Here is a 27,413-nt window from a genome sequence, read left to right as displayed (position 1 = left end):
TTTAAATCAAGGGACGTGAAAAACTTACAGCCTCGTAACCGATCTATAAGATCATCTATCATCGGCATTGGGTATTTTTCTTTAACTGTTATTTTATTTAACTGCCGATAATCTATACACAAACGTTTTTCTCCCGATGATTTATCTACTAACAAGGCTGGGCTAGCGTAGGCAGAGCAGCTGTGGCGAATGATACCGTTTTTTAAAAGTTCGTCTGTAATTTCCCGTGTTTTTGCCTTCTCTGCTTCCGACATCCTATAAGGCCGTTGACAAACCGGCTTATTTGACGTCAATTCAATTGACAATTCTACACAAGATGTTTTGCCTAAGCTAGTCAACTCTTGCGATGTACACTGAGGGTACCTTGAAAAAATATTATTTACGATAGCTTGATGCTCACTAGATAAATCACTAATCAAACTAATGGCCACATTATTTACGCTTAAGACATGTGCAGGATCAAATGTTAAGGTATCTCCCGCACGCGTGTACATGATGCTTTTGTTTTCCGTGAAATTACGTCCTATTAACAAATTACACCCATTTAACCTGTCAACAACATACAATGTTATAAATAGTTGCACATTGTCTACCTTCAAGTTAGTCGCGACTGCTTCGGTGACTTGGAAAGAAACCTCATCTCTAAACCCTACTAAAGTAATAGGTTTTATTTTGAACGGTTGTAATTGGCAACGTTTTATTACGTCCGGCGTTAAAAGTGAGCACTCGCTCCCCATATCAAAGAACGCATGGCACTCTGTATTATTTAAATCTACCTTTTTATAAAACTTTTGTTTTGAGTGCGAACCGGAATAAATCATTTTGACCTCAACTTCCTTTTCAGTTTTCGATTTTAATTTAGATTTGCAGGCAGCTTCTAAATGACCTATTTTACTGCATAGGGTACAACGAATTGTATCTTTCACAGTACATGTATTTCTTTTATGCCCTGTCTCACCACAACGATAACAAACCATGTTATTGAAATGATTGCTACTGCTAGAAGATGCTTCATTTTTGACCGCGGGGTCCGACCTATCAACACTATTAAGGCTTGATGAACCACTGTTACGATATGAAGGCTTAGGTGCTGTATACGAATGAGCCTTTTGAATCGGGGGCTTATCAGTCGCAACGTACGTTCTACCGTGCAAAAATGCAGCTAAATCTTCACAGTATCTAAAGTTCCCTGCTTCAACCGCCGTACTTATACTGCTATCGCCAATCGAACCGACAATGATTGAATTAATATCTCTTTCACTAAATCTTAACTGTAATCTATCAATTTTTCCCTTTTGTTGAAAAAAAAACTCGTAAAGAGACTGATTAGGCAACGGCTTTGTGTCAACTAATTGTTTAATCAAGTTGTACATACACCGTTTTGTTTGAAATGTATCCGACAACGTATTACGCCATTGTCGCCATTTCCATGACGTCCACCGAGTCTCATTTTTTTGAAGAGAATCTAACCACGTTTTAGCAGAATTACGTAATTTTTGCAACGCTTGGTATTTAATCATATTATCCGACCAACCAAATGCACGAGCGTTAGCTTGAACCACATTGAGCCACATGTCTATGTCGTCTACCAGAGGGTCATATTCGGGGATAACTGATGATAAGACAACGTTTTGACTCACAGTTGGCGATCCCTTACGGCCACGTTTCCTTCTTTTTCTTGAGGCATGGTCACTGCTGGAGCTCGAACTTGCAGAGCGAGAAGACGAACTGGACGATGTGCTTGATATCGATGAGCTTGAGCTAGTGTCACGCTTCTTCCCGTGACGCCTCGACCTCTTCCGATGGCGTGGCATGGCGTGGTGCTACTCTTCACTTCTGATGAAATAAACACCCAAGCAACATTAATACATTTATTTATTTATTCACGTAACAATAATACAAGGAATGAACTGATCGTATTAAGTATAATATGTAAACCATATTATACTTAATACGACCGTGAATGATAAAGCAAATAGGTATGATACAATTATACTCAGGACACCAATGCACCATATGTACAATACTCCGTCGCTGGTGGCTGCTAGATGGCAAGTGGTCGCTCCCGCCTTGTGCTTGCCCTTTTATGACGTTGGGTTTGACAGCTCCGGATGTACGTCACGCGCAGTATTGGTAGGATATAGTCGTCGTGGTGTTGTCAAAATGCCATGGCGACAACATACCAAATAATGAAATTGTGCGCTTATGCGTTTAGGTCGCGAGATTCACACTCCGCTTCCAAAGTTTGTTGTCGGCCGACAACAACTCACGGCGCAAAATACTGATTCTCTGTGCCGGTTCTATACATAGTAATAATAGTTCAATGGTTACAGCCGAGATATAATTATTTAATGCAATTATCAAAAAATGCACGGAAATACAACCAACAATAACCTACAAATCCTAAAATTTCAATACATGGCATGGCACGTGATTTGTGATGGTCAATGTTGTTCGTGTCATCCACGATGACGCGCAGATTAGTCACATCTAACCTTTACTAAAATGACAATACAAGTCGAGGGACGCGTCTTCGTGAATGATACAATCTATATTTCATCAGATGACAAGCAAAACTCATAATAATTACTACCACAAGTTCAGTATCTCTAGTGTAAATTTATTCGATAGCGAGACGTGACGTACGCGTTTGCGTTCTCATTTTGGATTTTGAGTTTCCAAAACGTCCCGCATGTACGCTGTTTCTAAATCCCATAGAAAATGAGACTTAACGCAAACGCGTCCGTCACGTCACACTATCGAATAAATTTACACTAGGGGTTCAGGAACATATTAATAAACCGTATATTAAATAGTAATAAATCTAGGTAGGAGGTACGTAGGTACTTACCTGTTTTACCAATATCCGTTGTTGGCATGTTCCGCTAAAGCACCCATAGTAACATAATTATGGTGTTATTGTTGATGATAATGGTTACTTAATTTAAAATACTATAAACGTTAACGTTTTTGTTCTAACTTCTAAACTAAGTAGCGGCATACAAAATTCAACAATATTTCTTATTTACTTAACATCTAAATGACAGACGGACATCAAAGCCAAAGGCATCTATTTTGACCATTTTCGCTACAGATCCTTTAAAACTTACCGCGGTACAACGATATTCTAGGTTTAATTTGGTTTAAGGTAAGTATTATCAAAGTCCTTAAAAACCCACGTACTGACAGAAAAACCTTTTGGCGCCAATGTAGCTAGCGAACTAAAGCGGTAGTAACTAAATTAAACCAGGTTCTTATAGTAAAAAATATAATAGCAAAAACACATACTTACAATAAAATAAACTAATATCCGTCAGTACGCGAATCTACTCTAAAACAATAAAATATCGTCACTGGCATTAACGTTCTTGAATCTTCATCGAGCCAAACGATGAATCCCGGCAGCAGGTGCTACTGAGGGCTACGCGGGCCCACCAGGCGCAAGCAGATGAAAACTTCAGCAGCGATTGTCAAGAAAATAAGTAGTCTTCAATTTTAAACGAGAAGAAAGGGCTCCGTTGGGGGCAGCCCATTAAGTAAGAAATCTTTTTTAAGTAATAATACAGCGTTTAAGATTGAATAAGTACCATTAGATAAATCTAATTTGAGAAGTGCGATTCGCCTTCAAATTATCGAGCAAATTACACCCGAAGAAAAACAAAAGGCGAAAAGGGCATATTTTTTTTTAAATAACCGGCCAGTGCACGCGGTGACTGCACCATGCAGGTTTGCCATGTTACAAGGTGTATTGTCAAAGAAAATTCTGTACTGTAGCCACAATACATTTACTGTCATCTTTCGACACATGATTAAAGCTTTTAGAACGCTATTTGACTTTAATCCTTATTCTTTTACTGATATGTGTAATGTGTTAAATTTTTAAATATCAAAAAGTGGCGCCATCTAATAGTTCAAAGACAAAGGTTGCAGCATCGTATCGAGACCTCGATAACCTTTAGGTGGTGCCCGGTAATATGGCGCCACTTGTTGATATTTAACAAATTTAACACATATTGAAGAAAGAATAAGGATCAAAGTCAAATGGCGTTCTAAAAATGTTAAACGTGTATCGAAAGCTGGCAGTAAATGTACTGTGGCTACAAAATTTTCTTTGACAATACAACTCTTTTCCATTGATGTAAGTATAATTTCAAATTCTTTGTTATTATGTTAATGATAATGATAATTTTAAAAGTGGCATAATTACTGTCTTGGGTAAGACTTGCTCACTTTAAAACTTTTTCTACTTTTAAATTTATTCTAAGCTTAATAGCATCGTTCGCAGACGTTTCTGCTTGTTAAAAAATTATTTTGATAATGATAATCTTCGAATTTCAGTTTCAAATGCCATCTATCGTGAAAACGTCAACGTTCGAAGTATGGTACATCGCCTTAATAACAAAGTCGCGCTCCCAGCCGCGTAAGCTCACGCTGTGAACGAGTTCCCAAGAGCTTACACATATTTCTAATAGATGGCGGTAACAACTAAATGTCCCTTTGTAACTATTGTTTGTAATCTTTTTATGCTAAGCCAGCCTTTAAATACCAATTTACAGTGAAATCTGGTTAATTGGGACCTGGATAAATTGGCCTAGATAAATCCCGGTACCTTGGTAACAAAATGACCTCCTTTAAACAAAACTCAGACAGAGATTAAATAAGTAAACTTATTTATTTCCTATGCCTCAGATAACGGTGCTTTTTTTTTCATTTTACCTCTGTAATTGAACACATCGCATTCAAGACTTCTATTGAAAAAATCGGCCATAAGCATGTCGGGCCATGCTCTCAGTGTAGGGTTCCGTAGTTAGTTACCATTCTGTCTGGGACCGTGCACGACGACAGCGCCACACATCAGTTGCAACTATAGGCGTGTTTTGTCAACAGATTTTTATGTGGTTTCCTATGAATAGAGCGATTCTTGAGCAAGGTTAAAGTGTATAATTTGTTAAGGGTTTGTTGACCGAAGCGTCAGCGAAGGTCTACGTTTTGACTCGAGCAATCTGAGGGCTGTCACACTTACGTGTCGTAAGTGCGACAGAGAGGCAGTACGTCGAACGTGGTTTGCGGTAGGCCTTCTGATTACGTATCTCTGGATATTCTTCTCTACAATTCGCGTGAAATTTTGTGTCCATATTCTATGATTAAATAGTTTTTTTTAATCCAGTTTTTGGAAATTTTTCTAAATGGCGGAGTGATGGTACATCGCGCCCAAACAAATAGCCATTTCGAAGAGTTTCTTTCTTGTGAGACATGTTTAGAGAGTGCTTTGTAAGAAATTCAGATATTTTAGAAGGCTGGTTTAGGAGGTATTTAGATATTTAGGGTTTTACACCATATAACATATAACGTTGCTTGGCTCAGTTGCAATTGGAATACACTCCGACACAAATCCGAGCGATGTAACTGACATGATTAAGATATCCTTATCATGTCAAGACAAGTGTACGTTCGAATTAGCCAATGTTTCTGTGAACGAATTAATGTTGCTATCTATTTCCAAAACATAATAATGGTGAATTCTTAAGAAAATTTGCTGCATTGTAATAAGGGCTTGGAACCGGTTTCGATATGATTAGTTTAGCTCAATTCCATACATCTCTACATATACGTCAGTCAACATCAACTAGATAGTGATGAAGGCCAAAGTAGTCAAATATATCGGAACACATCGTGACCATAATTCTGGCCACTTTAGCCGTCACTATTTGAAGCCGACTGTGCAAGGTTGTAATAAAACATATATAGACATTTCTAGTTGTATATTTCAACTATCTTATTAGCAATTAACAAAGTACCTAATTCAGGTGGACACAAATAAATAATCTATAAGGTACAAGTAAGTAGTGTGTAGTAAAACATCCTGATCAACCACCCCAATATAACTAGCTCCGATTTAAGTTTATAAACTGTACAACATGTAATACGGAGTAGTCCTACGGTATATTAGGCTCCGCGTGGAGGTGTATATTTACTTAAGTATGTGAAGTTTACGTGGCGTTGTTATAAAATTAAGGGAGAAACTTGAAAGCTCGGCCTTTAATTTAATCTAATTAGTTTAATTAACATCGCGTAACGCCGCCGCGGCCGCTGGCCGTCGACGCGCCGCCGCCGCCATGCTCAGGCGAGCCTACGAGTACCATTTCTTAACTTCATAGCCATAATCTTTACACACGATCATTTTTCTCTCGTAATTTCATTACCACAAAAACTTTTTACAACGTGATTACAAAACTATGAACCTTCTTGTGCAATGCAAATCCAAATTGGTTATCTACCCTAAAACTTACTTAAACGTCTACATTTAAAATAAACCTTAAACATCAAGTTTGGTCGAAAACAGGAATGTGTAAAACATGTGACTAGAATTTACTAAAACTTAACATCAACCTAAATAAATAGATATTACATACTTTCAAGAATTTTAATTCTAAATTAGTAAAAAATTAAAATACTCACACCTTTGTACAGGTAATATACCAACTTAATACGAAGTGAGATCTTATAACTTAAACAATGACACACAAAACAGTAATCAAACAAGTATGAATATTTTTTCGACGACACATACAAGCAGTACATAACTACGTTATTCTTAATTATTTCTAATCGTAATAGGCTTGATGTCATTGCCGATGATCGCATCGTATCATATGATAGGAATAATTTAAACCATGATCATACAACCTAAATACTTGTGCGCAAACTAACATTAGGTACAAAGTCAATGAGTATTTTATTGTAAAACATGTAAAAAACAATAATTTTATATTCAGTCTTATACAGTATAAGCAGCAAATGTAGTTGTAAAAAGGAATGTAAGTAGTTGTACGTTCAAACACTGATATTTATCCAGATTTTTCATTAGCATGTTTACAATTAATAAATAACGTAAATCTACTTTAAAGTAATATTTCGCATAAATAACTTGAGATCAATGGAGAATTTTATAATATTATTTCCTCAGGTGTTCATTTCACGTTTTTAATAGCCACACAAACGTTCATTCAATTTATCGTTTACCTGCACCCAAATGCAGCACAAAAAGTGTCTTTGATGGGACAATAGGCGCAATCTTATTTAGAGATTCAAAAATTTGTGCAATATCACTGCAATTTGAGCAAAAACGTTAACACACCTATTCTCTTGCTCATGTTTTCAACTCCGAGATCATGCATGTATCTATTTTCGACTTAAAACCGATATAGATACGACGCAAGCTATATAAGCTTAGTAGTTGCTGCTATGCGATTCACAACCTGGTCTCAACTCTTCCCAGAACTCTTCCGGATCATAACTCGACTTCTAGATAAGTAACGTAGAAGTTTTCGATGCTGACTGTCAGCGCCTCGCCCTCAAACATTAGACCTTCGTTTTCGAACGAGTTAAGGGATCAGAAATTTGTAATGTTTCGCCATCGACGAAACTGAGACCGAATTTGTGATTAAGCCCCACTATTTGCGGCAGGAGATCAGAAATGTACGTCCTGGACATCTGTGGGGGTGTCGGGCAGCTGGGTGGTGTCGGTGGGCTGTTTGACGGGCGGGGCGGGGCGCGGGCGGGGCTCCTGCGGCTGCGTCTCGCGCGCCAGCACGCGCTCCACGTGGCGCGCCACCAGCTCGGCGGCGGCGGCGGCCGTGTGCGTGAGCGCGCACAGCTCGCTGACGGACACGCGCACGCGAAGCCCGCGCGCTGCCGCCGTGATGCACGCCACTGCGATCAGGGAGGGCGGCACCAAGAGAAACTCGGTTTCTGTGGAAAAAGAAAGACTCACATCAATAAATTGTCTCTGGCAAATATTTATTTTATCCCCATTTTGCTGGATTAACTATTGAACATCCAAGTCTAGACAACTACCGTGCCCTACCTGCTAGTGTCAGCAAACCGATGATGACAGATAAAACACGTAGGTAGATCAGGAAGATTGTACATCTATATAGTAAATCTATTAGGTACTTAAATTAAATGTGTTTTGTCAGTATTCCGAACTCGAGAACGAAATGCCGAACGACCGATTTGCCTTCCTAAACTAGTAAATCCGCTTCATGCAATAATAAAACCGTCAAGAGCATGTCGGGCCATGCTCAGTGTAGGGTTCCGTAGTTACTCTTCCGTCACAATAAGCTAAACTAGAGCTTAAAGTAGGTATAGTAGATTGTTAACCAAGGGATGAAACTGTACCTTCCAACCGAGTTAACCAAATAGGCAAATTTGCATAATCAGTACCTAATTAAAGTAACAGACTTACTTGCAATCGGAGACTTAAATTTGCATGTCTAAAGATAAATATCCCATAGCGAAAAACATTTATGCCAAATAACTTTAACAACCCATTCCAATAACGTTTAACTGTAGATGTACGTCTTTTTACTATGAAGGGGGAAACTTTTTGCGATAACTCAAAAAACGGCTAAACTGATCATGTCCGCTATAGTTTTCATTTAATGTCTTTCATAAGCTTTACTTCCACGATTTTTTTCATACTTTTTGGACCTATGGTTCAAAAGTTAGAGGGGGGGCATTTTTTTTTCACTAATAAAATTCACCCCCACTTTACGTGTACCCTAAAAAAAATATTTTTTATTGTACGAATTTGTTGGATTTATTGATTTAAGTATATGTCCATGCCAAATTTCATTTTTCTAGCACTAACGAGTCTAACGACCACGGAGCAAAGCCTCGGACAGATAGACAGACGGACATGGCGAAACTATAAGGGTTCCTAGTTGACTACGGAACCCTAAAAAGGTAAAATAAAGTCTAGACTAAAATCAATTCGCTGTTTGATTTAACAGGAAAGCTAATTAAAAGTTAATTACAAAAATTCGAAATTACCTAGGTACAGCCTACAATCAAGTTAAGTCTGACAAATCGAAGAACAGAAACTGTGATATTTCAATAAGTAAATGATTGTTGTTGTTTTTTTACCAATCATGCCTTGACATTTCATTGAGATGAAGTATTCGTTCAAACTGATACAATCGTCTCATGTTTAAAGCTGCGAAATACATTTTCATATACTTAACCGGAATCGGCGTGCATCTGTTGAGGCAATTATAGGAACAGGTGGTTCGCGCGGCCACCTTGCATCTCAGCGGCCTTGCATCTACCTGCGCCGCTAGCAACTTAGCATACAACGATATCATAATAAAAACAAACGCGCACTGACCGCCGATCGAATCGAAAATATTCTACAACAAATTTCAATGCACAACGTTTTGCAATGCGCTGTTCCCTCAGCGTAAGTTTGATGTTTAAAGAAAGCATTATTCCCGATCGACTGGAAAGGACCGCAGAAAAAATCGGTGTTACATTTTGCACAATACCGAGCAATCTATTGTTGTTTAGAAGAATGAGGAAGGAGTCGAACTTGAACAGCTGCCCGATTTGTGCACTAAGTCCCCGTCTGCATCTTTTTGTGTGCGCTGCGGGACAATAGCACCGAATAATGGTAATTTACATCTTAAGTCGTCTAGTGAAGGGCACAGCTGCAATTTTGCCACGATCGAAGGAGCGACCCCATTATTTGGGCCCAAGAAAATTACGATCGAGACTACGACTAATCAATAAGGATCCTAAATAAATATTCTATTGAAAATTATGAAAAGTAGCGTTAAGGAAGGCATGTCAAAATTCTAAACAATACATGATTTAAGTCACTGTGCGTATTAGAAAAATAAATTTATCTACAAGACAAGTTTCTATTGAAGCTCCCTCGTAGGTGACTTGGTGACCTAACGGCAGCAGTATTGAAGATTAAACACGTTTGAAGATATTTAAAGTAGTAAGTCGCTGTCGGTAGTGGCCCGCGCAGGCAAGACGGCAGATGTGTCGACACCTGGTGCGACCCTTCCGCTCTGCCTCGACTAACTGCGCTCGTAGGGTCACTGCCCACCTACACCCGTCTGTACTTAACTCGACCATGCCCTTAGACACTTTTCTTCACGCTATCTACTCCTGAAAAAACATATCGCCACACGCGAGCGCTGGCTGCTTATAATTTTAATCAGAAAAAGCGCCCTAGACATAAGTCTAGGTATGTGTAGGTTTATTAAAGGTTCTAACTAGCTAGAGGTTATTGATACTAAAGCGAGTTCATATTTGAAGAGGTTGCCTTTTGGCTCAAAAAAAACGTATGAGGGTCAAAAACTTATTTAGTGCTACTTTCCTGTATACATCATAAAATAAACGGATCTTATGATGAAAGTCTTAAAAAAAAATATCCAAATTGCTAACTTTTGTAATGTCCACAGAAAAGAAGCCGGGTTTCCCGAACGTTTTCGACCTATGACCTATGACAGTTAAATTTCATAAACAGTGTTTTGGGTTTTGGTAACGCATTGCGTAGTCGACAACGATTGCACGGTGCATATCAGAGTAGATCTCAACAGGCATGGGCAGCGGACCGGCGCGATCCGTTGCGCGACAGGTTGCCTGTCAGTTGGCACCAACATCTGCTGGCCAAACACACGCCATGGGGCCACAAGACACCCCCGCGTCTTACAAGCCTTGCCCCTTGCCTTTCTAATTGTACACTTAATAACCCCAACAGTAACAGACATCGAGGACCGTTAAGTTCCGTTTATCAAACCATCAAACCCGTCTCTGATCTAACATAATAGATACGTTACGAAATAGCAAGGGTTGCAAATAGTCAATGTCTAATTGTGCGCAAGTAGTTGTTATCATTTTTATTTTCGCCGTTTAGATTTAATGTCTTATTTTGCAAAACAAGTTCTTTAGTTATTGCATAATGCAGTTTATTGCTTGGGTAATAAATTAGGAGTGGCAGCTTGTGAATAGACAAGTAACTCAACCTTAACGCAACTGTACATAGGTGCTTAACAAAACCAACTGACATTTAAATGTCGTTAACAACCTTGAAATAATTCACTGCGTGTTTTTTGCAGTTGAGTTGTTGATTGAAGAAGAAACCAGGTTGTTCACATGGCAAAAAGATAAAAAGCAATGTAAAAAATAAAAATGAGAACATCCGCATCCACCTCCGAAGCAAAACGGAAACGCGAGATTGTTGGTTCCGAATTTATGAAGAGACACGCTGAGATTTGTGAAGACGACTCGAGCGTCTAACTTAAAACCGAGTTGTTATCTCAGTTAGTCGAATATAGCCCTTAAGAATATGACTTAGGGTTGATGTTTTGTTAAGTGTTTGAATAGGGTCGGGACGCCAGGTGCGCGCCGAGACGATCTTTTGTCGCACAGCTTTTGTCGGGGAGAGGTAAGAGCACAATACCCGCGGGACGTCTTCGATTGTCGCGAGTCAGCTGTCGTGCTGCCCCAGACCCCGCGAGCACCCAAGCGGCCGTGACACGGTTAGAACATCGAACGAGCTGCAGACTCAACCTAACCTATTATGATATTAAACTGGATTTGGACATGATTTCAATATAAGTGGCGTCTACCTGGCTCCTACCCGACATCATAAGTTTTTTTATTTCATCAGTCGAGCCGAGAGTCATGCCGCGAATCGCGATCGATTACATTTAATATTTGCATAATGGCTTTAGAAAAAGGGGCTGATCTCGCTCAATGTCTTTTAATAGCGGGCCATAGCACAGTTATTAAGAAAAGGAAGTTTAAGGTCAAGCCGTGCTATTAACCTTTCACACCTCGTGTGTGCTTACTGTGAGGTACCAACACCGACACTTCCGGCAGCCGTAGCGACATGTGACACCAACGCTCGGTCACCTTTGACAAAGCTCCTTAGTATTTGGTTATAATTTAAATACACGGTAGAAAACTGCATTTACAATTTTAAAATGTAAATTAAATCTTTGAGTATCTGATCTATTTCCATGAGAATCGTTAACTTTCTGGGTTTGTCACATAACAAACCTATTCAAATTCTTTCAATTGCCTAAAAACTATAGAAAAAATACTATATACTTTTAATCATTGACATATAATCTAAGGATGAGCCTTACGGGCAATAAGAATAGTGCTAGTTCAGTAGTGCACTCACAAATTGGAGCCAATCGTGTAGTCTATCACGTTGTGGCGTTAGACTGCTCGATTGGCTCGAATTCTTGTGCGTGACACCACTGTACTGGCCCCATGCTTATTGGCCCGTCCTTAGATATATGGCAATGCTTTTAATGCTTAAATTATTAACACAACTTTTGTATGAGCAATGGAAGGACACTTTATTAACATGTACCCAAAATAAATTCATTTCAAAATGTAATTTACCTATAGTTAAAATACGTTATATGTATAAATAAATAAAATTAATAAATAAATAAATATTATAGGACCTTATTATACAAATTGACTAAGTCCCACAGTAAGCTCAATAAGGCTTGTCTTGTAGGTACTTAGACAACGATGTATTTCATATATAAATATTTATAAATACTTAAATACATAGAAAACACCCACCAACCAGGATTTGAACCCGGGACCATCGGCTTCATGGGCAGGGTCACTATTACCCACTAGGCCAGACCGGTCGTCAAAAAAACTTTATTATAAAACTTTCGATCAATTTTCTATCAACGCCTGTCATCTTGGCAAGACCCACGGCCAATAGCCATTAACATTACTCCAACATTAACTCCGACACATGTGATAGATACCATGGACCCAAAATAAGGGTATAACCAAGCAACTGTCAGCTATAAATAACTGCTATCAGACTCCGATGGACCATACGGGCCTAATCGGACGAAGTGTTAAACATCGACACAACTTGGAGTGGTTAATTAACGAAATATCTTCCAACTTTCACTTTGTATTACCAATTAGGTACTTACATATACAATTCATTTGACTAGAACTTACAGTAGAACTTTAATTAACGAATAAAATAGTAAACGTAATTTTTTTTTGTAAAGTAAAGTAAATTTTAATTCATAAACAAACTTGTACAAAAAACGTAAATATATATTTCGTGTTTAATGCTCTGAACAAAAAGTTTGTTTAACATTAGAAATAACTACAGTATGGGGTTCTTCAAAAAAGGAGTGTACAGGTTTTTAAAGGGTCGGCAACGCGCATGTAATACCTCCGGGGTTGCAGGCGTCCATAGGCTACGGTGACTGCTTACCATCAGGCGGGCCGTATGTTTGTTTGCCACCGTCGTGGTATTAAAAAAATACTGCAGTAGTGAGCATGAGATTCTAAATCGTGCTCAGTACATAAAAAATCCTTTATTGAAGTAAAAGAGAAAGATTACAAATTTCGGTTTTCGCGATAGGCACTCTGCTTACGCTTCCCTGTATATTGCTCCACATTATAGACAACAAACAAGGATTCGTTCGACGTTAGTAAGGCGCGTGTTTCTAAAACGAATAAATGTCGTAAAGCTATGGTTCGCATTTTACAGCCGGCTACCTACAATTTAAATGTCAAGTACTGGCAGTATTAACATGCATGATAAATATTTTATTTTTTACGACGCGCTCAATGATCGTGCAAGCTCAACCCTTCGGAGCTAGGGTCACTGTTGGTCAGTGGCAATTACATAGCATGACCGGTTAGCGTCGAACAAGGGTCCATAATAACGTAACCACGTAAGCCCTAGTGTAACCGACGTAATCTAAATCAAGAAACTTGGAAACATGATACTGGGACGTGCATTCCATAACTCAATCCTTAGCTATAAAGTCTATAAAATGTATATGTTTGTAGGAAGATTCAGATATATATATACTTAAGAGTCGGTTTAATACAAATCCCTTAAATCTTATACTGGTTAGTAATGTCAAAATAGTACCTTCTTTATAACTACAGGTAGCCCTAACCTTAATAAAACACAGCTATTTATTTTCTCTACTTCATATTTCAACAATTTGTACGAAACTGATCTGTGACAATCCTTCACTTCGACACTGACAGATCGGTATCGTATCACTGTGACATCTTATAAGCAATGTTCGGGTTGGGTCGTTAGTCTTGAAACCAAGCTTCATCTTACACCTGCACGAACACGTGGATAGTTTAAGCGGTCATCCCACATTAGAATTAATTATATTCCTTTCGGTCCTAAAACTGTACCATTAAAGTTTTTATGTGTAATTTGACAATACGAGTGGGGTCAGTGGCTGAGGGGCGCAGGCGCAAGGTGTGCGATATCACGGCCGAGCATGTGCGCGTTCCGATACACGCGTCCCTTCGTGCGTCCACTCTACACACGTGCACGCACTACTACGGTATACACAAACAAAGGGACGATTTCTAATTAATCGAAAATATTTTTTTTTGTACGTTCAGAGAACGCTATAATTCACTAAATGAGCTAGAAGACCGATTCGCACTCGCGTTTACCGATTATTTGGTACATTAATATTGTACAGCAGGAAGTCGGGGCCCGCATGTTACACAGTATATAGCGAATTTATGAACTAACAAAATACCCACACATGATACGTATACCTACATGATACTACCCTATCTACCTATCGTGGATAGCGTGCACTAGTAGTAGGTAGACGATAGTACAACGTATCTACACCTAATTTTACCAGACGCTATCATTTGTTGACTCCGAAATAGTTACGTAAATGTGAAAAGTTTAGTCGAATTTTAGAAACTTACCAGTATAGCAGACGGATGTGAGTGTTAGGGCATGTGTGCGCACTAAGGGGTTGGCGCGGCCCCACGGCACCCGCGCCAGGAACGGCTCTATGAAGTCAAACGCGGTCGCGATGGACAGCTGCCAGTTCAGCCGCTGGAGCAGCAACAGTTCCCATTGCTGCAACAAACGGTCACTTTATATTTAGGTTTCCGCAGGTATGTAGCACACAGCCATTGTAACTATCAAGGGAGCAACCCCATGTGAACCTCGTCCCTTGCTACAAAACTACGCTTTTTAATTTCACCCAATGCAATTACCATCCACTTATTTAAGGAGGACCCAAGAAGGGACATGCGTATTCTTTGCAATTGAATCGTAACCGTCATACTCGATGAATCAGGCGGAAACCGCAAAAAGTAGCGAATCGCGTCACATGTGAAAATAGAAATATGATAAGGAAGGATTGTTTATAAAAGGGGAGTTGAGCTATTAGAATAACAAAGAGAATGTGAAGCCACTAAGCTCCACAAAGCACCGTGATAGAGTTTCCGTGTAAAATAATAAAAATGTTCCGTTATCTTAACAAGGTTCATTCATCCATAATAATTTAAAAGCTTATCGGTTATTGAAATACATATCAGCAAAGGTTAAACGTATTATTTGGACTAATTATACGTAAACAAAAACAAAACAACATTATTATAATAGAAGAGATAAACATGGTCACATGATAAAATATACAATGATAATTATAAACTTTAGTTGAAGAAGAGGCATGTGTCGATTGTGTCGCTGGCAGGAGGTGCATAATTCGTAAGGCATGGGAATGTGAAACTGACCCCTACGCCATATGACCTCATTGCGTATGCGTACGATGGGTTTATCGTTGACATCGCACATATTAATTGCAAGGAAGTATGTCCCACGATGCCATACGGCACCTTGAAGTATGCGATACGTTTCTCACGCTCTGTTATATGGTATTTTAATATGTGCTTAATTATGGGACCTATGCATTTAATTTTATCTTTCTAAATATCAAGTAAGATCTCATTTCCCACAAACGTTATGCGGTATATGTAATTGGTCTACTGTTTAGTATTCAATAACCTGGGATGTTTCGAGTCATGAACGTATAGTAGGAAATTATTTTTTTGGCACCCTGACTGAATTACGGTGTCGCATGCGTGTGAATCTAGTGACAGAGTCAACGCACAACGACCGCTCTAATTGATCGAGTCACACCTGCCTCTACCTGGATATTACGCATTAAGTATGATATTTTGGAGGACTGTGGGAATGTTCTATGTGTCTAACTAAGCACAATACAGTCATGTGCACTATACAAATGCAGGATACTACTCGTACAATGTTGCAGCAATGTGTTTAATTGTTAATTTCAACAATAGGAATATCATCAGGAGCTTTCAAGTAACACACATTCCTAAGTCATTACAACGTGGCTGTAATACGTACCATTTTACAGGTACATATAACGTAATGGGAAAGGAACATTAATAAGCCTTATCTTGATATCAGTTCATGTAGCCCACATTTCCGTCGGAAGCCCGTAAGTAACCACTAACCAGTCAGTGCTCAAGTCCGTCACAGGCTGCGAAGTACAATGACGGCGACACAATGATATTTATTTCCCTCCCTCAAGAAAGTGTCGGTCGCGGAAGAAGTAATTACCGGAAACTAACCACACGGGTGACTTAAGGAAACGGGTAATATAAGGGCCATCTCTTTGGGGTGACATTTGACTTGGCTAATCGAGTTCGTTCACAGTGGAGCCGAAACAATGGGCAGGCGCAGGTTGCGGTCGCCGCAGGATGTAGGGCGTGCGGCGTCGGAACCACTTGACCTTTCGCGGGTGACGAGTCACTGAATCACGCGCCTTTATAAGATGCTATCAAAACAAAATGTTGCTTAATTAAAGAAGCCTAAGTAATTATTTAGAGGAGCACGCTTCCCGCTTTCGTATGTAGTAACTCGTTTCCGGAGGAGGATGTTTACAATTAGACTAAGCATATGCTGAGACGCAGTTGACGCAGTACAAGGCAGAGCAGATTTTATAAAGTATGGAACGTCCTTTAGCTAAACACGCTCCGGCGCAAGGACGCACCATATTTTACGCGGTTTTCGCGGTAGCCCCCTGCTCTGCTCTGCGCGACTGCTGCTGTGGAACTGCGTCGCCTGCGTCTCAGCATACGCTAAGCCTTATCACCTTAAAAAATATGCTCACGAATTCGAAGTAACGAAGTTGCTGATGCTGTCTACGTCAAGCGAACAGGATCGCTGAAATTTAGCATTGGTGTGACAGTGGATAGGTAAAAGGGGACTGATTCCACACTCACCCTAACTTCATGAGGGAGAACTGAGTTGTCAGTGTAAGCACAGAGCAGGTCCACCGAGAGCGGATGGCACTGGCGGAACTTGGAGGCGAGTAGCATGGCGGTGGCGGCGAGCAGCTGCAGCTGCTGCCGCGAGATGGCGCGCTGCGCCAGGAAACGGTCCATATAGCTCACTGCCAGCGGGAACACTTGCTCTTCACATTGTTGCTCTTCGCAGACCTGGCGACGAAATTAGATGATAAACTTTGCAATCTTGACTGGTACTTAAGCAGCTGTCTTTTTGCGGTGTTTTTAAAGTAAAGAGGGAACAGTTCAGGGAAACATCGCATCATAGCATTATTAAATAATATATGTACCTAGTTTGTTACGTCTGATCGTCACTTGTATAAATGTTTGACGGTCCCTAATTTTCCATAAACTTAATAGCAAGTAATTTGACAACGACCAGATATCTGCCAATATGAATCCACCTGTTTCAGGGATCTGCGTGTATCTAAACAAATTAGAGCTAAGAATACTATGGTGAAATAAATTGTATTAAATTGAATTGAATGGTTGGAACTAAAACGAGAGTAATGTAATGTGTATAATATATTAACTTTTATAATATGTTAGTATGAGATGCATAGAAGGTATACATTAGCCTTACATCCTTGCGTAAGATATTCTTGTTTTGCCTAATTCAAATGCAAAAATACGAAAGTATAGCGAACATCGAAAACCCCCCTTTTATTTACTGTTCATATAAGTAGGTACTAGAATGGCCCCGATGAAGTACATGCATACCTATAATGTCAATCGTGTAAACAGGCTGTGAAAAAGTGTTTACAAACAAACGCGAAACACGCATTTCTCTGAATTCGGCCATGCTAACTGCGAATCATTATGGGTGGGTTTTGCGTAACAATGTAAATGTTAAAAGAGGGATGAAAACGATTCCTTTTTTTATGTTTAGATAATATTTTTTCGTTGCATAATATCAAAGGATAGGAAAGTTTTTACACTTTTTACCTGAGCTTACTAAACGGTTATAAAGATTCCGTGCGCATTGAAGAGTTAAGCTCAAAAAGCTAATAAAAAAGTTTCCGTTGGTAGGCATTAGTAAGGGCTCCATGCATGAAGCACAGGCGTAAACCTTAAGTCAAAGCTTTAAGAGTTATTTTTGAATGGCTTATCAAAGTGCAATAAGCTCTAAGGCTTGTTATTAACTCCATACGTTACGTAGGCTTCGGCATAAATATGGATCAGGGATTAATTAACTCACAAAGTAGCCTTTTGAGTAACCTGATTAAACATTGTTTTATTGTGCACACCAACATTTATTTAATTTGCACTGTTTAAGTGCATATAGGTACACGGAAATTTAGCCCATTCATAAAATTTAATTAGTATCTACCTACCATGTTTTCTTGAAAATGCAATATCGGAAGATATTATTTTATGGATAGAAAGTATTCGAATAGGTACCTATAGCTATGTCTCCGTCATTTACCTACATTATTTTTTATATTATTGTAGTATGTATTAATACTATACTTATGTGTAACTACGTTTTGCGTAATATATTTCACAATTTAACAAAGCAGGGTAGTTATAAAATTCAGCTCGTAGGTATTAATTGTTACCAAGTTGTACTTATTACATATTAGTTTATCACTTATTATTATAACCCAATTACTTTTTTAAAGAACAAAATTAAAAAGTATTAGCATATTCTTTAGTGTCGTAATTTTAGAAACTCAGGTCAATAAACTTTGTCATAAGGTCATTGACCTGTCTGATAAGATGTCGTTATAATCGAGGTTTATGAAGTTCAATTGTTTATAGTGTTTATACCAGTGCTATGCGTACTAAGTCTTACAATCAATCTCATTTCTAGGTTCCTACATAAACATTAATAGGTACTTAGGTATTTTAAAAAAAGACACGCAAAAAAAGGTAATTAGATCACACGAACGAATAAGTTTATAATACATACAAAAAACATTATCTTCTTTACTTTGATTGTAAGGTTATCATCTATCAGTATCTTAAATATTTTTTAAATTGCCATCTACAACACGTTTTAAAGATACCGCCACAAATGTAAAAACCAGCAGCAGCTAACCTCGAGCATCCAAGTGGTGACAACCTTCCTCATGAAGGGCTGAATGTCGATCTGTACATGCTGGAAATAGTCCGTGTGGAGCGCGTGGAACCTCTCCAGCGCCAGCAGGTTCCCCAGCAGCCTGGGGTCCCGGTCCAGCGCCCGATCGGGACCTGCGACACACATGTCCCGACCCGTGCTCCCAGCAGACACCTGCATGTTCTCTTCACAGGACAAATCCATCACTGATTTTAAGCACTGCACGTTTAGGAGAAAGTCGCTCGAAATTCGGAGCGCGGTCGGCGTGCGACTTACAAGCGAGTGTAAGCCGAACTGAGTTGTGGCCCTCGTGGGGTTTGTTGTGTTGTGTCGGCATGCAAGGGTCTGCCCTAGGGGCGCTCCAGTGTGGGCCCGCGAGTACCTATAAAACACTCTGCTTCGTACAAAACTTTCTTTCTTGTATTCTAATTTTTTGTACGAATTTTATATAAAGAATGTATTTCATTTGCACAAAATATTTTAACCCCATTTGAATCCCTTTCTATTATTATGATTTTCTAAAACGTTTCAAGTCTCGTACTCAAAAAATGTATTCGACCCGGTACAAATTTTTAACCCCTTGGCGAATGAATTAATTCGCTGTTTAGCAATAAGTCCGCCTGTTGTTACCTACACTGTTAGACTCCAATGAATTCTTTGTAACTTTTATTATGTAGTGTGCAATAAAGTATTTTATTATTATTATTGTATCTCCTTGGATTTCACGGGCCTATAAATCCCGGTCTTTTGATAGGCTTGCGTGGAGATATAGATCCAACACGTAGATGCCCCTTTGGAGAGCTTTAATATCATGCAGAAAGCCTGCTGGAACCCGTTCACAGGCTCAACAATAGACATCCATGAACCGGTCGCAGCAGGCATTGGGACTATTGTAGAAAAGTGAACAGTATAATGGACTATGGATTGAAGTTTGGGTGGACAATTATGAGACTGGGTTATTGCAAAGACGTCCGGACACCTGCCATAACAATGTTTTCACTAGTTATCGAGGCAGGCGGTGACTCGCCGCCCACTAGATGGGCCCCTGAAACTGCCGTCGTGAAGACGTAGACGACCAGTAGCAACACCGGTGTGAGCGGCTCAGGGGTATCGAGAAGTATACGCCGCTTTCTACCCAGTGGCTGATAGCAGCCACTGTGCCAATTCGCGTCTTATGCAAATTTTCACTTCCACCCCTGGAGCATTTAGCTTTAACGACTCCTCTCTGGACGGCCAATGAAGGCAAGCCAGAGCTGAGAGTCCTGCGGGTCCCCTTGGGATCCACTCCAACTGACGAAGACACGCCGGAGACGGAGACCCTGACCGACTCTCGGGAGTACTCAGGTCCGTGGGGTCGTTACTCCCCAACAGCTCGCCACAAGCTGCCCTGCTATTATTAAGTCGCGTGCCAAAGCAACCATGTTGTTACAGTTCGTGTCATCCACAATGACGCGCAGATTTATCAAATCTAACCTTTAATAATATGACAATACGATTCAAGGCACGCGTCATCGTGAATGCCACGATCTATAACAAGCAATTTCACTGTCGTGATAGTATTAAGGTTCAAATTTATGTAACAGCTTATTCAAAGAACAATCAGCCACGCGGATGGCAAAAAGAAAAGAGCATTATTTTTGGTGATAACAAAACTTATTATCGCCGAATGGGCTTTTTCATAAATTTGAACTGTATAAATAATGGTAAGATTCGTTTTTAAACGGTTTGTTCCCGTTGACTTATGACGGTGTTTTTAGCAGTAGCAGAAGTACTCACATGCATAAAGGAAACAATAGCTTTTAACAGATTAGGGTCCGAACCGGAAAAATGTATTTCATAAAATTAATATTATAAGTGGTCTTTTTTTGGCAAGTTTATATAACTGATGGGTGATGGCCTAGGAGGTAAAGGGATATTTATACATGTATGATGGGAAAAATATAAATTTTGGTGCTTGGCTTACATTATAGAGAAAGATGAGAAGTACCCCTTTAGAATTGAAATGGGGATAAAGCACGAAAGATACGGCCTCACGACTTCAACATGGACAAACGCTAAATAGTTTACTCAATGAATCTTACGCATGTGACTCCTCTATAGTACCATACAAAAGTTTGTACAGTTAATCTTGTAGTAGTCGCAGTTCAAAACAGGAATACACCCTGGAGCACCCTTGTTGCGACGTGTACAAGTCCTTTGCAACCCCTAATACTTACGCTATTTTTTTATACGTACCTACCTCAAAATGGCTCGTATAAATATTACAGGCAAGTTATACTATTTGCTAGTATTTGCCCAATTATATCTAATTTGAACCATTTAGGTACCTATATCTAATATACTATACAACAGAGTTTTAAAAAAGATAAATTTAAGGAATAGCTCAGTTAGAGAAACAGAACAGGCTCTGAAAAAATGGCTGATAGGTTTACCACACGAGCAACAGAGGAGTTACTTGAAATGATGACGCACTGTACACTTTTTGTTATCTCAGTTTGGTTGTAATATTATAACACAACTCGCGTATCTTCCTTTCAATTTTTAGTATTTCCTAACATATGTATAGTTTTAATTGTAATGTGTATTTTTAAAATAATTATAGTTAACCCCCTTGGTAAGTAGTTCAGTTGTCAGCCGTCCAAGCAATGTATGAAACACATCATGAGCGGGCGCCGCGGTACAGGCTTTTCCGGTGCGGGAACCACCACCAGTACCCCTAAATGTATTGTATTTAAAGATTAGCATAATATTACTACTATTTCCAACTTTTCATTAGATTAACACTCAAGTTTACCAACTTTTGTGTTTGTAATTTATACTCATCGAGCAATAAAGTTTACTTTAATTTAATTTATTTTAGGGTCGGCAACGCGCATGTAACTCCTCTGGAGTTGCAGGAGACTACTACGGAGACTGCTTACCATCAAGCGGGCCGTATGGTTGATTGCCACCGACGTAGTATAAAAAAAAATTGTTCTATAAGTCATAGAGGAATTATTATCTTTCAGAAAATATTTTTTATAAAAAAATAGTAGCTTTGAGAATACGCTAAGTACCTATAAATATACGCAGGGATTAGGTTAACCACGATTTATCACCAAACACATTACGCACACGCCAACATGATTAATAAAAGCTAGCATTTATAATCCTTACCTACTTCAAAGTAGGTTCTTTTGATATCATACACCGCAACTCTTGTAAGCGTTTTTAGCGCTATCGATACAATTATTGACGTTTAAGCGTTCCTAACATTAAAGGACCATCTAAGGAATACGATTGATTAATCTACATAGGGTTAACGAAATTTATTTCTCGAACACAAAATATTATTTATGTTTTCTCCCCATCTAACACGTATATTCACGTGCCACATGCATGATATTATTAAATCAATGCAAATCATCCAAAAATAAAAAATCCAGTTTAATTTTAAATTATTTTACTACCTCCAAAGAATTAACAACGAGGCATGAAATTTACAATGATATAGTTTTTATTTACAATGGACAAAAGAGTTCGGGAGGGCCGTGAGGGCAGCTGCACGCGCCGGCTGTGCGAGGACATTATAACAAATCCGGCCACACCTGATAAATATACCTCATTATTCCATTCTCTTTCAAGATTTCTTTGTCCTCCCGTGGCAACGCGTGCGCAGTGATTTTAAACATAAAATAGCACCTGCCTTAGTTTAAAAAGTTGGGTAATAGCGGGTGACAGCGGCTACTTCTTGGGAGTATCGGAAAATTTACTATTGTAGTATGGAATCAATGTTACGAGCACTTTCCAGTCAGTAACGTATACAACAAATGTGGCAGCAGCTAATCCGAACATCGCGATACTAGGACCGAAGGCGGATAGCTGTTGTATTTGCCTTTTCCCAAGCATTTTTACTTTAATTTTATAATGCTCTGTTACTTTTTGGTTTATGATTATCACATTATTGACGTAACAGGTTGACAGAAAAAAATACGATCACGTCAGTACCCACGTTACTACTTTTTTTTTTATTGGCTATCGCCACGGAGGCATTTGCCAGTACTACTTTACTCTTCTGGTTTCTCAATATATGTTCTAAAGAGGTCTGAATTTAAAAGACGTGGTGTAAAAGACTAACCCCGTCTTGACCAAGGCCTGTCGACTTCCTTAGAAAGATATGACCAAAGAATACAATACTCAAAAGGAGAAGAACGTTAACTCCATACAAAAAAAATGTCCCTTTCAAAACTTCGTTTATACTAGTGGCGCTCTCTTTGTATCCCAGAACTAAAATTGACAAGACAACCGGTTTAGCCTGGCACGGTTTGGTTGGTAGTAAGTAATACGGTTCTATAGCTAGTGGTTCTGGGTTCGAATACCGGCGACGGATTTTATGTTTTTGCTGGGGTGAAGTTTGTAAATAAGCATTTCTCTAATAAAAAAATATTATGCTAGATATTAATCAAAATTACAGGCATCATTTGTCCAAAAAGATAATGATTTCTATATTTTGAAGTTATTTTAAAATAAAAGGTAACAAAACAGTTGTTATTATCAAGTTATAAATATTTTTATTCCTATATACTAGGATCGAAAGAGCTTGATTCGAAAAATCATACGATAGGCAAAAAAAAATAATTTTCTATACAAATGTATGTATCGGACGGGGCGTGTTGAACTAACTGTATATTATATTAATTTACAAATTTAATTACACTGAAATGATGGGCTTGTCAACTTTATCTTGATATCTATATCATTTAAGCTATTCGGCCAAGTTTGGTATCGTTTTCATATAAATCGGGGATTCCGAATTCATTTATCATATTGACACCATTCCGACGTAAAACTAAATAATATATAAAAAAAATTTTTTTAAATTCCCACTCACCCGGTATACAATTTTGGTATCCCTTAAGTGTGTCAAAAGGGAGATGGCAATTTGTATGGGGAATCAATAACCGCTGAACAGATTCAGATGAAATTTGGTATAGAGATATTTAAGTCCCGGAGAAGAACATAGGATAGTTTTTATCCCAAAAATATTCCCTTTAAAGTGAAAAGGAAGGTGTACGTTTGCATGGGGAATCAATAGCCGCTGAACCGATTTAGATGAAATCTACGTGTACCTTTCTGTGTGTATCTTTCTAATCTTTGATTTAGTTATAAATGATACTAAACTTATTAACCTCAGACGTCGTCGACACGGGATCTGGGTGGCTCCACTTCTTAAATACATCTTAGGAACACAAATATTAATTCTGCCAAAGGAATCTTTTATTCCGAGAATGCCGTGTTTGGCTTGTGCAAATACGGCCACTCGTTCTTGTCTGGCCAAACTGGCATGTCACTAAGCATTTTTGCGCTTCGGATAAGTTTGAAGTCTCAAGGTCTAGATCTGAAGCCATCAACACTTGAGGAGTTGGAGCTCATGGAACCCATCATCAGAACTAGACCTTAAGAAAAAATAATTTTTAACAAGCAGAACCGTCTGCGAACGATGCTATTAAGCTTATAATAAATTTAAAAGTGGAAAAATTACTGTCTTGGGTGAGACTTGAACTCACGGCATCTGGATCGATACTCAAGCGCTCTGCCATCTGAGCCACCAAGACCTCGCCCATAGGCAGCAAATTTTCCACCATATGGGTCTAGGGGACCCTAGCGACATCTACCGTAAGAACGTTACACTTTTTAGACGGCTACCGGAGTTCCAACAGTACAGTAATATTTCCACTTTTAAATGTATTATAAGCTTAACAAAAATGTTCCTTCAGAACTTAATACTTGCCTAACAAACATAAAGAAGAGGACAAATCGCCAAAAGTGAAATATGCGTTGTTAAAAAGTTCCGTTCTAGTCATCAGCAATTCCACTTCATCAAAAAAAACCCGACTGCACACTAAAAAGAGGAAAACAAGCCCCACAAGAATAATGTGGGGCTATGGTACGAGTAAGTATCGCAGGCGGGGACCAACAGAGGGTCATTTTGGTTGTTAAGTTCATTTAGCAGAATGTTACTTAGGTAGGTATTTTCGTTGGTGGCGGTGAAGTTGGTCGCCGCCTGCGATACTTACCATAGCCCCACAATATTCTTGTGGGGCTTGTTTTCCTCTTTTTAGTGTGCAGTCGGGTTTTTTGATTTTTTATAATACTTTTTTTTATAACTTTTTAGTTATTTTAATTTAACGAAAATTTTGTAGATTATTATGTAAGTACCATTTGAAAGTTCTATGACGACGACCAGATTCATGGTGGTTCCTTGCAGTTTATACCTGACGATCCTAACAAAAACAAGGGAGGGGGATCCTAAAAAAAACATCCTATGACACTCCCCTGATCAAGACGAATCTAACGATAACTCATACATCAAAATCCATCAAGTCGTTTAGGCTACAGGAGGCCACAAAGAAACAGACATACATACATATCCCTTTGGCAGTCGGGTAAATAGCTTTTAAATACAAAATACTAAAATCATTATATGTATGCCTATAAAATTTGAGGAGTTCCCTGGATTCCTCATGAATCCAATCACTAGAACTCGGTTTAGACAGAAACGGAACCAATTTGGGAACAAACTCGGGAACCAACGTTAAGTTAAGTTGCCCGCTGTTACTGTTAGCAAATTAAAATGGTGCATTTTATTTTAAGAGCGTATTTATTACTCTAGCCGTCTAGCGGTATGACTTTGATGCAGTGGGTCAATATTGACACTCATGAAAAATAAGACAGATTGACGCTTTAAAAATAATGCAATCAACATACGAATTACACGAATTCAAACAGGAAAACGCTCGCAAACACACTTTGTTTGGGCAGTCAATATTAGACCTGCTCGGGGGGTACCTGTGGGTATATAAAGAGGCAGGCCACATGTAGTACCACTGTACCATTTGAACGTTGTGAAGAAATCATCATGAAGGCTGTTTCGGTGAGTGTCCTAAATATTAATAAAATTAGCACTTGCTCGCGACTTCGTTTGAGTACGTTAATGGCACCAATCATGGAACATTTAAGAGAAAATTTGGAGTATTTTTGATATTTCACCGATATCTGTAAAATTTCTACCACTATATGCTTAGAAGTTGAATGTCCCATTCGTCCTTTATGTTTTCTATGTATTTAATGAAAGCTACTCAATTGGTTTCAATAATATTAACCAATTAAAACTATGTTTTTTTTCCTCCAGTCATGGGATGTATGGCGCCATTCATTTTCAAACTAACAAATATCAATGAAAAATTAAACTTAAGCAGCTCTTTAGCTCTTGTTTATAGTCTGTATAGCTATTTTATGCTGAAATTATACTGCTTATTGTTATGGTATTCAGAGCAACGATAAAGAATTAAAAACAAATGAAAGTTAGACATGTCGTTTTCGGGTTTTTTTTTAACTAAGCCAACTTTAACCTTTTAAGGGTTTGGTTAGAGTCTGCCATTTCAAATATAGTCTAGTTTTCGTGTGAATTATTTAATGGGATTTCCCTTTCATTAAAACGTGGAAAAATCGTCCATGGATAATGGGACACTTTGCTGATCTTTCGTGATTTGTTGATTTACTTGTTCCAAATTAACAGTTAATCACAAAATCGTACACACAGAATCTCGGATACTTTCGAAGTTTCTTTGAAAGCTAGCTAAATAAATATAATTATAATAAAAAAAGACTGGAGTTAAAAATATACTTTCAGCCTGAATTAAAATATTACCTACATAACTTGCTACATATAGGTACGACGTCATCTGAAACCTAGATTCAAGAGGCACCCAAACAATACGATTGCACCTAATCAGGGTTTTCCGTGCCGCCAAATTACCTTCATACCTATCTTGGTGACACTGACACAACTGCCCGCGTAGCTAACGTGCCTATCGTTCCGCTCCGTGGCGAACGAACCGCAACTGTCACAGTCGCACTAATATAGAAGAGTGACAGAGAGAGATGACTACGCTACACTACGGAGCAATAACGATTGTAACGTTGGCTACGCGGCCTAGAGTATTTTGCACTTCTCTGACTAATGTTGTCAGGCCGGGATCATTTTTAATCTGCCTGATGTTGATTTTATTTAGTATCCAAGATAACTAATTTAACATTAAACGGGTGAACCGATTTGGATACTTTTTTTTGTGTTTTTTATATGAATCATATTTACTAGCGGTAAAATCTGTTCATCCGTTTCAGTTCGTTAGAGTTTATTTTTATTTTATATATTTTTAATTGTTTTTTTTTTGTGCGTTACAGATTCTTCTCTTGGTAGTTGTAGCCATGGCTTTTGCTCAACGAGGTGGTGCTAGTGAGTTTAAATTTTCCATTAATTTCACCCATTCCAGCAATTTCGTTGCAGCGTATCTACTTGAATTAAAAGAATTGATAAAAACAATTTGAAGAGACGAACATTTGATCTTCAAATACT

General features: G+C 38.7%; 1 protein-coding gene across 1 annotated transcript; it reads right to left on the bottom strand.

Moving 5' to 3' along the window:
- Positions 1 to 5,747: 5,747 nt before the first annotated feature.
- On the bottom strand, positions 5,748 to 20,888 carry LOC133516886 (G1/S-specific cyclin-D2-like). The gene is made up of 4 exons (XM_061849913.1): positions 18,998 to 20,888; positions 16,894 to 17,109; positions 14,557 to 14,713; positions 5,748 to 7,752 (listed from the first exon to the last, which is right to left on the bottom strand). The coding sequence occupies exons 1-4, from the start codon at positions 19,217 to 19,219 to the stop codon at positions 7,472 to 7,474; spliced, it is 876 nt and encodes a 291-aa protein (XP_061705897.1). The 5' UTR covers positions 19,220 to 20,888; the 3' UTR covers positions 5,748 to 7,471.
- Between the last annotated feature and the right edge of the window lie 6,525 nt (positions 20,889 to 27,413).

The sequence above is a fragment of the Cydia pomonella genome, chromosome 4 (genome assembly GCF_033807575.1).
Source record: "Cydia pomonella isolate Wapato2018A chromosome 4, ilCydPomo1, whole genome shotgun sequence".
Classification (NCBI taxonomy): domain Eukaryota; kingdom Metazoa; phylum Arthropoda; class Insecta; order Lepidoptera; family Tortricidae; genus Cydia; species Cydia pomonella.
The sequence above is the reverse complement of the archived record's forward strand: the minus strand, read 5'-3'. Positions and strand labels throughout refer to the sequence as shown.